We start from the raw sequence: 12,996 nt of genomic DNA on the forward strand, positions 1-12,996 counted from the left end.
CTCACCCTGGGGGCAGCGGGAATGCTCTGTGAGGTCCTCCCTCCCTGCTGGCTCTTGTCCCCGCTGACCTCGGAGCCTCATGGGACAGGCTCTGGACTCCACTTCCTTCACTCCCTGCTGTCCTCACAACAACTTCACCCCCTGCCAGGAAAGGTCATTCCCATCTCATCCCGTTTCCACGGGGCTGTCAGGTTTGCAGGAATCTCTCTGTGCATCCAACAGCTGCTGCTGCTTCTCCGTGACCAATATTAACAAGAATATTCCAGGGCATGGGCATTCCATCCCCAGGAGGCTGGAGCAAGGCTCCCCACACCATAGGACACATCTGCAAACACCAAACCATTCCATTTTCACTCATCCCCAGGGGCACCTTGCCATTAGTTTTCCATCCCACCTTGTTAGTGATAACAAACATTTACCGAGCTCTGAGGAAATGCCGCTTCTCTCCAGATAAACATGGAAAGAGAACAAAATTCAATTTGGATAAATACACAGCGAGATGAACAGTGCACAGCCACAACACACAGCTGGATTTCACATCACAACCCTGCCTCTCCTCTGGTGCAAACCACGATGGAATTGCCAGGGGTGCATTGCTACAACAAAGGTCTGCATGGGGGTTAGTAAAAAATCCAATTTTAAATGAAGGTGTGTCCTTCCAGGCTGTTACTCTGCCCAAAATAATAAATGTCCCCAGGTTCCACTGCTGAACAAAGCAAAGAGCCGTGGCATTCCCCCAAAATCCAAACACTGCTTTGGGAACAAAGGCTCCCGGTGTGCCCTGGAAGATCCAGGGTGCACTCCCAGTTCAGTGATCCAGCAGAGCTGGAAATGGAGAAGAAGGAGAGCTGGGAAAGACTCAGCCAAACACCCAAACACTGTAGGTATTCAAGAAAAGCATCCAAGAAAACCACCACTGCCTCACTTCTGCCTCTGCAGCTGGGATTTACCTGCTTTGGTGACACTTCAGCTCAATGGGAGGATGCTCTTGTCCCTCTCATTTCCTGGTGAATCTCACTTTTATAGTCCTCCTCAGGAGGAGGAGCCTGGAGCCAGTTGCTTCACCCATTGGCACCTGTGGCACTTTGGAGACAGGAGTTTCCTTGAACCTTGTCAGTTATTGTCTGAAATCTTTATTTATTTCCTGAAACCGGGTGTGTAGGAGGGGGGGGTTTTCCCTTCTGTCCAGCAGGGACAAACCACCCCTCCTCACGGATTCCCCCCCACCCTCTGGCTCCCCAGGGGCTGATGTCATCCCCCTGGAAATTCAGTTGCACAAAACAGAAAGCAAATTGCCTTTTGGACGCAGATATAAACCCTGCCACCAGCACCTTCCAGCCACACACCTCTGCCATCCCTCGCGCCGAGCACACCGAGCCGGGAAAGGCACTGGGAAAAGCAGCCACCAGCATGGTCTACTCCATCTTCCAGGTAAAACTCTTCCATGCAAACCCTCCTCATCCCTGAGCTCGTCTTTTGCACTTTAAGGAGGAAATGTCGCTTTCCGGGCGGTTCCTCCGCTGGTCCAGCTGATCGTGGCACTAAACGGGAACCTGCCCCAAAATTAACAAATTGCAATGGTTTTCACAGTCACTTAATTCAGTTACTGACCTTTTCCTGCCATCCTGCTCCTTTCTTGTGTCCCAAACATCCCCTGCACCGTGCCACGTGGGGGTTGTTGTTGTTGGGATGTGCTCCGTGGGTTCTGCTCCCTGTGCCCACTCCAAGCTGGTCCAGTGCAGGATCTCGAGGCAGGGCTGCAAAGGCTCTGCTGTCCCTTCAACTGTGTGGCTTTATTTCCCTGGATGTTCTTGGCATCCCTGCTGGACGCAGCTTCGGAAAATATTTTTTTCCCTCCTTTAAATATGTCGTTACTTTTACGTGCTCGTTTGATCTGTGAGTGTCTCACCATGAGAGGCACAACCAGGAAAACTGCTCCGAGAAACCTTCCAGCAGCTCCAGTGACAAATTCCCTCTCTCTGCGTCTCTCCTCTAGAAATCCCAGAAGTTCTTGGCAAGCTCTCGGCAAGTCCACAAAACTGCTGCCCATGGTTTGTATCTCTCAGCATTCCCCAACCTTTCCTAGCGGGCATCCCTAAATAATTGCTGGAAAAGAAGGTGCTGGGCTGAGCTCGCCCAGAGAAATCCTCACATTTTTGGAAGGAAAAGCTTCCAAATATTTGGGGGTCCTGTGGTGCTTCTTGCCCTTGGGGATAAAGGACCGGGAGAAAAGCAGCAAAGAGTAAAAATGCGGATTGTTAGTCCTGTGCTAAACCAGATCTTTAACTGGTTTAGAACCAGACTTTCCAAATTCTTTGACCACAAATGTAAGGTGTTGAAAGGGTGGCTCAGATCCTTAACTGCTCCACTTGTCACTGCTTCCTACTTACACCTGATCCTGCTCTGGGCATTGCCTGGAGGTATTAATGGTTCTCTTTCTGTGTCTCCAGCACTGCCCAGCTTTGGATAAATTAACCACAACTTGGCCGTGTAGACACTTGGTCTATTTTGTCTCTTAACTTGGTCTAAGTTTGTCTATTAACTGATCCTAAAATATGTTCTTGGTCTATTATGTTTACTATCTTCTTCCTAAAAGTTTTCTTGGTTTAGTTTAAGTTTATTATAAGTTTACTAACTTCTTTTAAAATGGGCTCTTGGTTTATTATAAGTTTTATGATAGGTTTATTAACTAATTTTAAAATATATTCTTGGTCTATTGTCTCAATTTATTTTAAAATTAGTTTTTAAAGCAATAAATGCAAGAAATGTTGCTTAATGAGACTTGAGGATGAAAGAAATAATAATCCACAGGGATTTATTTGGTCTTGCATCAAATTTAATTTTTTTTATGAAGTCCTGCCATACCAGGAGGAAAACCCTGGAGTCACGGAATGCTTTTAGCTGAAGGGTTAAAAAACCCCTGCTGCCTGCTGAGGTGACAAAGAGCATTTGATGCCGGGGAGGAACCAATCCAGCTTTTCTGGGTGCTGGGTGATGGGAGCAGATTTTCCTGCAGCCTCTCCAAGCCCTGACATCACCGCTCCCGCTCCAGGAGAGTGCGGGGGGACCCGGGGATGCTCCAGGGGGACCCGGGCTGGGCTCGGCAGCGGTCCCCGGGTGCTGAGTGCCGGGATTCCTATAGGAACGCGGTGCCCGGGAGGGGAATGTTCTCCCGGCGAGTCAGGCGGTGATGGCATTCCCAGCTGTGTTTACAGGAGGCTCAGACTGGGCTCGAGGTGAGCCCGAACATGAGCCAGCGCTCCGTGAGTCACTGATGTGACATTTCGGGATGAATCCAAACTAGCGATATTAGGGAACGGTCATTTCATTAATTGCCATGTTTGCTGCTCCAAAACCAAAGCCCCCTGTGTACCTGCTGATCTGGATGAGCTTTCCTCTTGGAGCAAAGTATTTTTAATTTTTTACACCCAGGATTCATTAAATTGGGACATTAGTTCATCTTTTATCTCCATCTGTGTGAGCACCCCCACATCCACCTGTGAGTAAATGTATGGATTTGCCATCCTGCAAATGTTGTCCACATGGAATTTTATTTTTCCTGCTCTCCTGTGCACTCTCAAATTAACAATATAAATTGTAACATGCCATAACAATATTAATTCTGTGAGTTATAAATACAATTCATTACATTCTGTATTCTACTTATAGAATTATGAATAATTTAAAAAATTATAAAATACTAAGTGAATTGTAAAATTATTATATAAAATTAATATATAATAACGATATATATACATAATCTAAACAAGGCAATTTGTCACTGAAATGAAAACATACAATAGACACAAACTGGGTATTTTCCATAGAATTTTAACTTACTTTTAACGATTAGCATCATTGGAGTACACAGGGCTTAAGAGCTTTGGTGGCGGAGTCAAGACACTTCAGTGTCTTTTAGCATGAAACACCTGGATAAATCCAGGCTTTGAGTCTAGTCCTGCTTTCCAAAAAATTATGGAAATGTTGGATTTCTGTGGTCCATTCATGTTTGGCTTTCCTCTGGATAAAGGGACATAATTTGTGTTGATCCCTTCCAAAAAATGGTTGTTGGAACCCCAAGGTGAGGGGATAGGGCTGAGCTCTGAGGTTTCTTCACCTGAACCTTCTGGAAGCCACCCCATCCGTGGAACATGAAATTTTATGTATAGAACCTATGGAATCAGAGAGTATCCCAAGTCGGAAGGGAGCCACGGGGGTGAAGAATTCCATCTCCCTGCCCTTGCAGGAGTGCCCAGACTGACCCACCTGCCTCGGGCAGGTGCAGCTCCCTGGGCCTGGTGACACTGGGGGCGCGGAGCTGCGGCTGCCAGCGCAGGGCTCACCGCTGTCCTTGTCCCCTCCCCGTGTCCTGGCACTGCAGTGGCGGCCCGGAGCGCTCCCGAGGACACCGTGACCAGCAGCTTCGCCTCGTTCATCCGCGCCGCGCGGCCTGAGCACCTGTCCCCGACCGTGCGGCAGCGGAGCAAGAGGATGATCCTGGACAGCCTCGGCGTGGGGCTCGTGGGCAGCACCACGCGTGTCTTTGACATCGCCCTGCGCTACTGCCGGGTAGGGACAGCCCCATCACTGCCACTGCCACCGCCACCACCCCTGACACTGACACCACCCCTGTCCCCACCACCGCCGCCTCTGGGACTGATCCCGGTGGCTGCTGTGGCCGGCACCATCCCCACTCCCTCTGATGCCTTGTGGAGGCTGCCCTAGAGCAGAGGCTGGACAGAGCTAAAGAATAAAGCAGGGATTTATTAAAAGGCCTCAATGGATGCACCTTGGGCAGCACAAGAGCCCAGCCAGGGCCGCACCCCAGGTGAACCCAACATGGTCCCAAAAATCGCCAACCGGTCACGGGGTCCCACATCTCTATAAGCCTTGGTCCACCAGCACACTGGAGTCAATTGCCCAACTACAGCCCCAGCCTACATAGTCCCACTTTTCCTGCTTTTCTCTCTTCAGCCCACGTTGTTTGTGCTCTTGGGCTGAGATTTGGATCATTTGTCCTTGGTCCCCAGCTAGAGCAGGAATTGTTTTGTCTCCCTGCTCTGTGCAGAGAGCTCACCATCCCTGATATGAAGCCCAGGCCCACACACTAAAGCAGTGCACAATATGAAAAACATAAAAGCTGAAACCTGAGGCATCACCTCCAGGGCTCTCCTGACATTCCCTCCTTCCCACAGGAGCTGTACTCCTCCGTGGCTGTGAGCTCAGTCTATGGAAAGCCGGGAGTGAAGCTCTCCCCGACGCTGGCTGCCTTCACCAATGGCGTGGCGGTGAGACTGGATCTTCCTGGGGCATCTGTGCTCCCAGATCTTCCAAGGGGAATTTGTACTCCCGGCCCTTCCAGGGGAATCTGTGCTCCCAGCTCTTCCTGGGGAATCTGTTCTCCTGTTTTTTCCAGGGGGAATCTGTGTTCCTGGCTCTCCCAAGGGAATCTGTGGTGCCAGGAATTAGCATTCCTGGAAACAGAGTGGTCACTGATGGCGGACAAAAGTCGGGAATCTCCTGACTTTTAGAGGAGCCGAACGGCCCTGTGGGGACACTGAGTGGAGGCTTTGGCAGAATTTCCCCAGGAATATCAGCCCTCATTCCCTCAGCATCCAGCCAGCATGTTCTCACCTCTGTTTCCCTGGCAGACTCATTCCATGGATTTTGATGACACCTGGCACCCTGCCACTCACCCCTCAGGTGCCGTCCTGCCGGCTCTCCTGGCAGCTTCCCAGATGCTCCCTCCGAACACCAAACCAAACGGCCTGGATTTCCTGCTGGCCTTCAATGTGGGCCTGGAAGTGCAAGGGAGGCTCATGCACTTCTCCACTGAGGCTCACGACATTCCCAAAAGGTAAAGCTCCTGTTCTTCACTGAGGATGAAGAGGTTGGTGAGTCTGGGTTTTAAAACGTTCATTTAGGTTAAGCCAAGTTTAAGTCCAGTTTAATTCAGCTTTACTCCAGGGTAAAGCCTTACTGAGAGCCAAATGCCAGAGGTGATTGCACCATGCACTTATTTGGTGATTTCCAGAGATTTTGCCTCAAAAATAACCCTCAGGAGGATGCCCAGGGAGTCTGCAGTGCCATCGCCTGACCCAGCCAAGGCAGGATCCTAGAACCAAGCAGAGTTTGGGGGTGGGCATGGCCCCTTGGCCATCTGCTGCCTCCAGCAGTGCCCTGGTGTGATCCAAGTGATGGAATCAACCAGGAACTGTTCCCTTGGGTGTGTTTGAGGCTGAATTATTTGTCTGAGGGAGAGAAAGTTTGGCTGTGTGAACACAAACCATGGCACCTCCTGGAGAAAGTTCAAGTTGCTCTTTGGAGATACTGAGCTCACCCTGGTGCTTCTGAGGAGGTTTCAAGGAGAAACTCCATTTTTAGACTAAATTTATGTTCATTAACTCTAAATTTAGAGTTAAAGTAAAATGCAGTAAAACTCTGATTTTAATTTATTAGTTAAATTTATGATTAAATTCTAAGTCAGATGAATCCCACCCGCACCAAAGCCATGATGGAGTTCCACGGGCTGATGGGCCCCTCACTTCCCGTTAATTTTTCCATGGGAGGGTCCTTTGGTGTTCCCTGTGCCAGGCAGCCAGGGCTGCTCATTCCTGCCGTCCCCCTGCAGGTTCCACCCTCCCTCGGTGGTGGGCACCCTGGGCAGTGCCGCGGCCGCGGCAAAGCTGCTGTCCCTCAGCTCGGCCCAGTGCTGCCACGCCCTGGGCATCGCCGCGTCCCTGGCCGGGGCGCCCATGGCCAACGCCGCCACCCAGGCCAAGCCGCTGCACGTGGGGAACGCCACCCGCCTGGGCCTGGAGGCCGCTCTGCTGGCGGGCCGAGGGATGGAGGCCAACCCCTTGATCCTGGATGACATCCCGGGCTGCTCGGGGTTCAGCGCCTTCTACAGTGTCTACCAGCCCAAACCGCTGCCCGCGCCTGGCGAGCACCACGAGTTCCTCCTGGAAAAGCAGGACATTGCCTTCAAGCGATTCCCAGCCCACCTGGGCATGCACTGGGTGGTGGATGCTGCCTTGTCCGTCCGGAACCTCTTCATCAACTACGCGGGGTCCTTCTCCCCGTCTCTGATCCGCACCATTATGCTGAAGATCCCGGTGTCCAAGTACATCAACCGGCCTTTCCCCAGCTCGGAGCACCAGGCGAGGCACTCCTTCCAGTTCAACGCCTGCGCTGCTCTGCTGGACGGCGAGGTGGGCCTGGGCTCCTTCTCCGAGAGCAGCATCCACCGGCAGGAGCTCAGGGAGCTGCTGGACAAGGTGGTGGTGGAGCACCCTGAAGACAACGTGGCCAACTTTGACAAGATGTACGGAGAGGTGGCGCTGCTCCTGCACAGCGGGGACGTCCTGACGGGCAAATGTGACACTTTCTATGGGCACTGGAGGAAGCCCCTGAGCAATGAGTCGCTCCTGAAGAAGTTTCGATCCAACGCCTCCCATGTGCTTCCAGAAGAAAAAATAGAAGCCATCATCACTCTGGTGGACAACCTGGAGAACCTGTCAGACAGCTCCCAGCTGGCCTGCAGCCTGTGAGGGGACAGCATGGGGGCTTGGTGAGGGGCTTGTCCTGGTGAAACTGCGATTCCTTTCTTCATTGGTGCTTTCCTACTGATTCCCAAGGACAGACAAGTTCCCACCCCTTCCAGTAGATAATTCCAAAGGAGCCCACGAGGCAGCTGGTGTGTCTGGGTTAGCGCACAGAGCAAACTTCAACTCCTGGTTGGTGCTGGCTGAGGAGCTGAAAGGCCACCACAAGTATAAAAAAATTTCTGTGGAAATCTCTGAGAATTCTGGGGTTTCATCCAGTTCTCCAGAAGGAATGGTGCCTGTGCATTTCTTACAGCTGGATTCCAAACTTTTTCTATGCAGATTGCCTGACTGCCAAGTCTGGGAAGAGGAGGAAGTTCAGCTGCAGAGCCTGTGCTTTTCTTAGTGCTCCTCTGGGCATTTTTGGTATCAGGGTCAGGCAGTCCCACAGGCCACAGGAGAAATCCATCCTTGCTGCAAACAGCCCTGCCTGCAGAACTCTCCAGCAGAGAGGGATTCTTTTCCTTCCCAGTGAAAGCCTCCCATTTCTCCAACCCGTGGGCAGTGTTTGCCACTTCTCTGTGTAAAAAGGAGGATTTGAGGACCCTTGAGACCTGAGTGTCTTTTCTCAAGGAGATAGTTGGTAGGTGAGGAATCCTACATCAGTTCTACACCCTGAGGGTGATCCCTGCCCATCCCAGGGCTGTCCCACACCATCCCTCCTGGCTTTCTTAGGCTTTCCCAGGCACCTGTTCTGAGCTGGCCCACCAGGTGGACCATGGGCTTCTCTGGGAGGTGACTTGGGCACATACACTGTGACTCCTACTGGGCAACTCCTGTTTCCCTCCTGTGAGAGGAGGGGAAGCTCATTAAGACTCAGCTCTTAACTCATCTTTCCATGAAAATGAATGAAATCTGGAATCTGTGCTCCTGAGTAGCCATTCCCTGAAAGGCTCCTTCCCCTGCACCATCCCTGAGTGGTGAGTTGGAGAACTCAACATTTCTCCACATGAAACACTGGGATTGCTGATCCAAAGAGCTCCTTTCCAATATGATTGTGATAAAAATGTGGAATCTGCTGTGGGAATCACTATTCAAGAGGGATGAGATGGGAGCAGACAAGAAGGAAGATCCTTTTCTCTTGCTGGTCGTGGTTTGTGCAGGGAATGAACCATCCAGAAGAAAACTGTTTTCCCACTTCTGTTCATCCACTCTCTCCCACTGTCCAATATTCACAATGAATCTTGCTGAATAAAGAGCAGAATTAAATTAATTTTCTCCATAAAAATTTAATGCTGCGTAATGTAAACATTTTTGCTTTCATTGGAATGCTCACAATACAACAGATGGGGAGCCCAGCAGAGGCTGGGACAGGGACAATTGCAATGCTGGCCTGTGGCCAGTTGTTCGTCCCGGGAAAAACCTTGAGCCCCACAGGTTCTTTCTCCCAGAGACAACCACAACCATCAGCCAGCAAAGCCTCCAGTGCTTCAACACCATCACTCCAAGAAAAGTTCCTCCATCAGCAGCACATTGCAAACACTTGATAAATTTCCATGGCGAGTTTTGAGTTTCCCGTGGTTCAGGTCAGGTGTGAGATCCCCAAAAGAATCATTCCGTGTTTCACCCTGCAGTGAATGGGAAAGCCCCGGAGCCAGGCAGGTCCTCCAAGCCTTAAAGGGATCGACGTGAGGGACAGAACCAAGATGGGCTCCAGTGGAGGGAACAAAACCCCCTCCCACGGGCTTTGACCCCCTCCCATGCGTACCGACCCTCTCCCATGAGTACCGACCCTCTCCCACAGGCTTTGACCCTTTCCCATGGGTACTGACCCTCTCCCATGGGTACTGACCCTCTCCCGTAGGCTTTGAACCCCTCCCATGGGCTTTGACCCCCTCCCATGCGTACCGACCCTCTCCCGTGGGCTTTGACCCTCTCCCGTGGGCAGGACCCTCCAAGGGGTCCCGCCGTAGCCGGACAGACCGGAGGACATCAGCACCCTGGAGAGCAGCCGCCGGATGCTCTGCGGGCCCCTGGGCCGAGCGGACTCCACTCCCGGGGATCCCTCCCTGGGATCCCTTCCCGGATCTCCTTCCGAGGAGATGCCCGTGGCTTTCTCCCATGGCATTCCTGTCTTTAGTTCCCACAAACGACTCAATGGAAATCAGCTCATCCCTGCTGATCATCCAAAGCACTGAATATCTTGTGACCTTGCCTTTTTTTTGCACCATGAAGAATTTTGAATTTCCCACGAAATTCCAGCAAAGAAAAGATGAGTACGATTCAGAGATTGTTTCAATTTTATAGACGATTTGCACTGTAGAGGTCAGAAGAGTCCTCCCTCCTTTCCAGTGCTGTTCCCGTGAGGATATCGATGCTACCTCAGTGTGGCCAGCCTCGGAACTGCTCTGCTTGAGAATCCCCAGGTCCTTCATTGTTTTATACTTTTTAGATAACTTTGAAATGGCATTTTAAATAGCTAAAGGAAGAAGAAAACTCAGGACAGTCCCACAAGTAACCAGGTGCCATCAGAGTCAAGATTCCTCTAAGTCAGACCGTCCTCATTCCCTGCTTAAATCCAGGTGAACTCCTGGACTTCTGACACTCTGCCCTTCATGTAGGCTCCTCATCCCTGCTTTTTCCATTCCCGAGGGACAGAAACCCACAATTATTGATACAGAGCTGCGGGTGAAACTTGGAGCTTCAGTTTCAGGAGTGTTTGAGTGTCACACCGATACCAAATTCCCAAACCCCAGGAGAGGAATGTATTTGGACAGCCACAGCTGGATTTAAAACTCTGGCATGGTGGGAGAACCACAGCACCAAGCAGCTTGAGACAAGAAGCAGGATGATGAGAGGAAGTGAGACAGAAATTTCCAACTGTGGAAAAGTGGCTCTGGAGAGGAGAGGAGAGGAGAGGAGTGACAGATGGGCAGTGTAGCAATAGGGAAAGCAGGAATTAGAGAAGATGTCCCAGCAATTGCAGTGCAGCACCAGCAGGACAGATTTTCCCAGAAGGCCATGAAATCTCCATGATGGACTTGTATAAAAGCAGGATTCACACCCAGAGCAGAGCAGGCCACCTTGAGAAAACTCCCAACGTCCTTGCAGCCCTACTTTGTGTCTATGATTTGAGGCTTGTCCCAGGTTTACACAAAGCTTGGACCTTTAAGCGGGCCAGCCAAACCCTGCTGGGACCCAGGCAGAGCATGGCCTGTGGTCAGAGCTCCCCCTCAGTGCCTGCAGCCACATCCGTGCAGTACCTGGAAACCTCAACCAGGTTCTCATCGGGGTCTCGGAAGTAGATGGAGGTTATTGGACCCACAGCACCAGTTCTGGCCACGGGACCTTCTTCAATGGCCACCCCACAGGCCTGGAGGACACAGGAGAGCAGGAGTTTGATGGTCATATCATCACTGTGCCCTCCTCCCCCAGCCTTGTCAACATGAACTGTTGGATGTTGGATGAGACAACCCCGACATTTCCCAGGAAAGTGTCAATTAGAGGCCCTGGATTTGTGTCTCCTGGGGCAGCACTGCCCTGGCGACACTCTGGGCCTGCCTCACCTGCAGATGCTCCAGCAGCTGCTCCAGGGGCTCTGCTGTGATCAGGCAAAAATCCGCAGAGCCGGGCACGGGGTGCCGAGCCTTGGGCTCGAACTCCTGCCCAGCCTCGTGCAGGTTGAACTTCTGCTGCCCAAAGCGCAAAGCTTTGCGATTGCCCTGCTCCCAGAGGAAAAGGCCAGAGTAAGGGAGACCTCCTGGGCTGGACACCTTCAGCACGCACCCCCTGGGCAGTCCTGGACACCCTGGGGGCCTGCTGGGGTCCTGCTAACTCAGGTCAGGGTTACCTTGAAAGTCACCACCTCCATGCCCAGGACTTTGGAATAAAAGGCCACAGTGTCCTCAATGCTCTTCACAGTCAGCACAAGGTGGTCAAGGCGCTGGATGAAACACGAGGGTGGGCTCGTGCCCTCTTCCTTCCAAGCCATGCTCTCAGAGTTGGGAACTGGCATGGAAAACCAGAGAATATGGACGTTAGGAGCATCCAGCTATGCAGGGAAATGGAAAACGGTCCAGGGAGCTGAGGGCCGAGTGGGGATCTCCCAGCGTTTCCTCTGTCCTGCAGGTGGCGGAAGTACAGAAGCAATAAATCCTCCTCCCTGCAAGAGCCTCGGACTCTGGTCTGCATCTGGTGGCACCCGAGAGCCCCTGTCAGAGCCCCTGGCTGGGCCAGGTGTGGGGGACCAGCTGGGTGACGTTGCTGAGGGCTGATGTCACCAAGATGCCAAGCTCCCAACACACAAACCCCGTGTGCACCAAGGATGGGACCATGTGTGTGATCCTTCCTCCAGCCCCCTCTGGGGTCCTCCCAGGTGTGGACACTCATCCAGGTAGAGCCAAGCCAGAGAGTGGAGACAAGCTGGAGCCTGGCACAGCAGCTGGAAACATCTGGGGACGTTTCTTGTCATTTGTCTTTAAGTTGCCAGGTGTCACCACCAGGCAGAGGGTGAGGCCAGGGGCTCAGGCTGATGCAGCACCAGGGTGTGGGGACTCCCCGGGCTGGGGTCACAGGTTCCTGGTGGCTTAGGGTGGGTTCAGACCCTCTGGCACTGCCCTTGGCTTTTAGGGACGTGGATTAGGGTGTTGGCAGGCCAGGGGGAATGGTTGGACTCAATGATCTCAGAGGGCTCTTCCAGTCTAAATGATTCCATGATTCTGCATGGGAAGTGGTTGGTGAGGAGAGATCCCACAGCCCCACTGGCACAGCAGCAGGGTCAGTGTAAAGCCAGGTGCAGTTTCACTGGGACGTCTGCTCCCTGCAGCCAGAGGAGCCCGTTTGAAGCAAGATGCCATTGTCCCTTTCCATGCCATGGCCTGGGCTGTGCCCAGTGACTGCGCTGGTCATGGGGGAGCCATCACCAGAGCCAGAGGGATCCCTGCCCCTCCTTGCTGGTGTTTGGTGCTCAACAACCTCGGAGCCACCTGGCTCAACCCCTCTGCAAATCCCTTCACCCCGGGTGTCCTCTCGGGTGCTCCCAAATTGCAGCACCTTCATGTCCCAGCCTACAGCCCCACCTCCTGCCCTCCCCTCCCAGGTGAGCCCCTGAGCCAAAAACTGAAAGGCAATGGGGCTGCATAATTCCTGTTACCTGCAAAAGGACGAAGAGCTGGGAAGGCAGCGCTGGATGGTTTCCTATGACCATCCTCTTCCTGCTGGGAGCAGCCACGTCATGGGACAAAGGGAGGGAATTATGAGGTTGGAAACGGGAGCTCTAAACATTGCCCCCTGCAGAGGTGGACCTTGACCCAAAGGCCAACTGCTTGAAAAATCCCAGAAAAATAGTCTGGATTTTTCCCTTTACAAGGGAAAGTTGGGTTTATGTGCTGCCTTAAAGCTCCCACTGAAGAAGCCAGGATATCCTTGGAAAAGAGGGGCTGTCTAAGCAGCC

The 12,996-nt window shown here is 52.3% G+C and overlaps 2 protein-coding genes across 3 annotated transcripts; one reads left to right on the top strand and one right to left on the bottom strand.

Moving 5' to 3' along the window:
* Window positions 1-1,410: 1,410 nt before the first annotated feature.
* Window positions 1,411-9,319, top strand: LOC119695139 (cis-aconitate decarboxylase-like). Its single transcript, XM_038123043.1, has 6 exons — window positions 1,411-1,431; window positions 1,997-2,051; window positions 4,382-4,569; window positions 5,196-5,288; window positions 5,652-5,857; window positions 6,632-9,319. Exons 1-6 carry the CDS (start codon window positions 1,411-1,413, stop codon window positions 7,548-7,550), a joined length of 1,482 nt encoding a protein of 493 aa, XP_037978971.1. The 3' UTR covers window positions 7,551-9,319.
* A 146-nt stretch (window positions 9,320-9,465) lies between these two features.
* Window positions 9,466-12,973, bottom strand: GLOD5 (glyoxalase domain containing 5). 2 transcript variants are annotated; one of them, XM_038123129.1, is made up of 4 exons: window positions 12,697-12,973; window positions 11,395-11,552; window positions 11,111-11,266; window positions 9,466-10,917 (listed from the first exon to the last, which is right to left on the bottom strand). In XM_038123129.1, exons 2-4 carry the CDS (start codon window positions 11,533-11,535, stop codon window positions 10,765-10,767), a joined length of 450 nt encoding a protein of 149 aa, XP_037979057.1. In that variant the 5' UTR covers window positions 11,536-11,552; window positions 12,697-12,973; the 3' UTR covers window positions 9,466-10,764. The 2 variants fall into 2 exon arrangements, with proteins under 2 accessions (XP_037979057.1, XP_037979056.1); XM_038123128.1 differs by lacking the exon at window positions 12,697-12,973 and having other exon boundaries at window positions 11,395-11,874.
* Between the last annotated feature and the right edge of the window lie 23 nt (window positions 12,974-12,996).

This window comes from Motacilla alba, chromosome 4A (genome assembly GCF_015832195.1).
Source record: "Motacilla alba alba isolate MOTALB_02 chromosome 4A, Motacilla_alba_V1.0_pri, whole genome shotgun sequence".
Taxonomy (NCBI): Eukaryota; Metazoa; Chordata; class Aves; order Passeriformes; family Motacillidae; genus Motacilla; species Motacilla alba.

Coding starts and splice junctions, on each gene's coding strand:
- LOC119695139 (XM_038123043.1), top strand. CDS start 1,411: ATGGTCTACTCCATCTTCCAG. Junction 1,432..1,996: donor TGGTCTACTCCATCTTCCAG/GTAAAACTCTTC, acceptor TCTCTCCTCTAG/AAATCCCAGAAGTTCTTGGC. Junction 5,858..6,631: donor GCTCACGACATTCCCAAAAG/GTAAAGCTCCTG, acceptor GTCCCCCTGCAG/GTTCCACCCTCCCTCGGTGG.
- GLOD5 (XM_038123128.1), bottom strand. CDS start 11,559: ATGCCAGTTCCCAACTCTGAGAGCATGGCTTGGAAGGAAGAGGGCACG. Junction 11,267..11,394: donor TGGAGGTGGTGACTTTCAAG/GTAACCCTGACC, acceptor CTCTGGGAGCAG/GGCAATCGCAAAGCTTTGCG. Junction 10,918..11,110: donor AGCTGCTGGAGCATCTGCAG/GTGAGGCAGGCC, acceptor TGTGTCCTCCAG/GCCTGTGGGGTGGCCATTGA.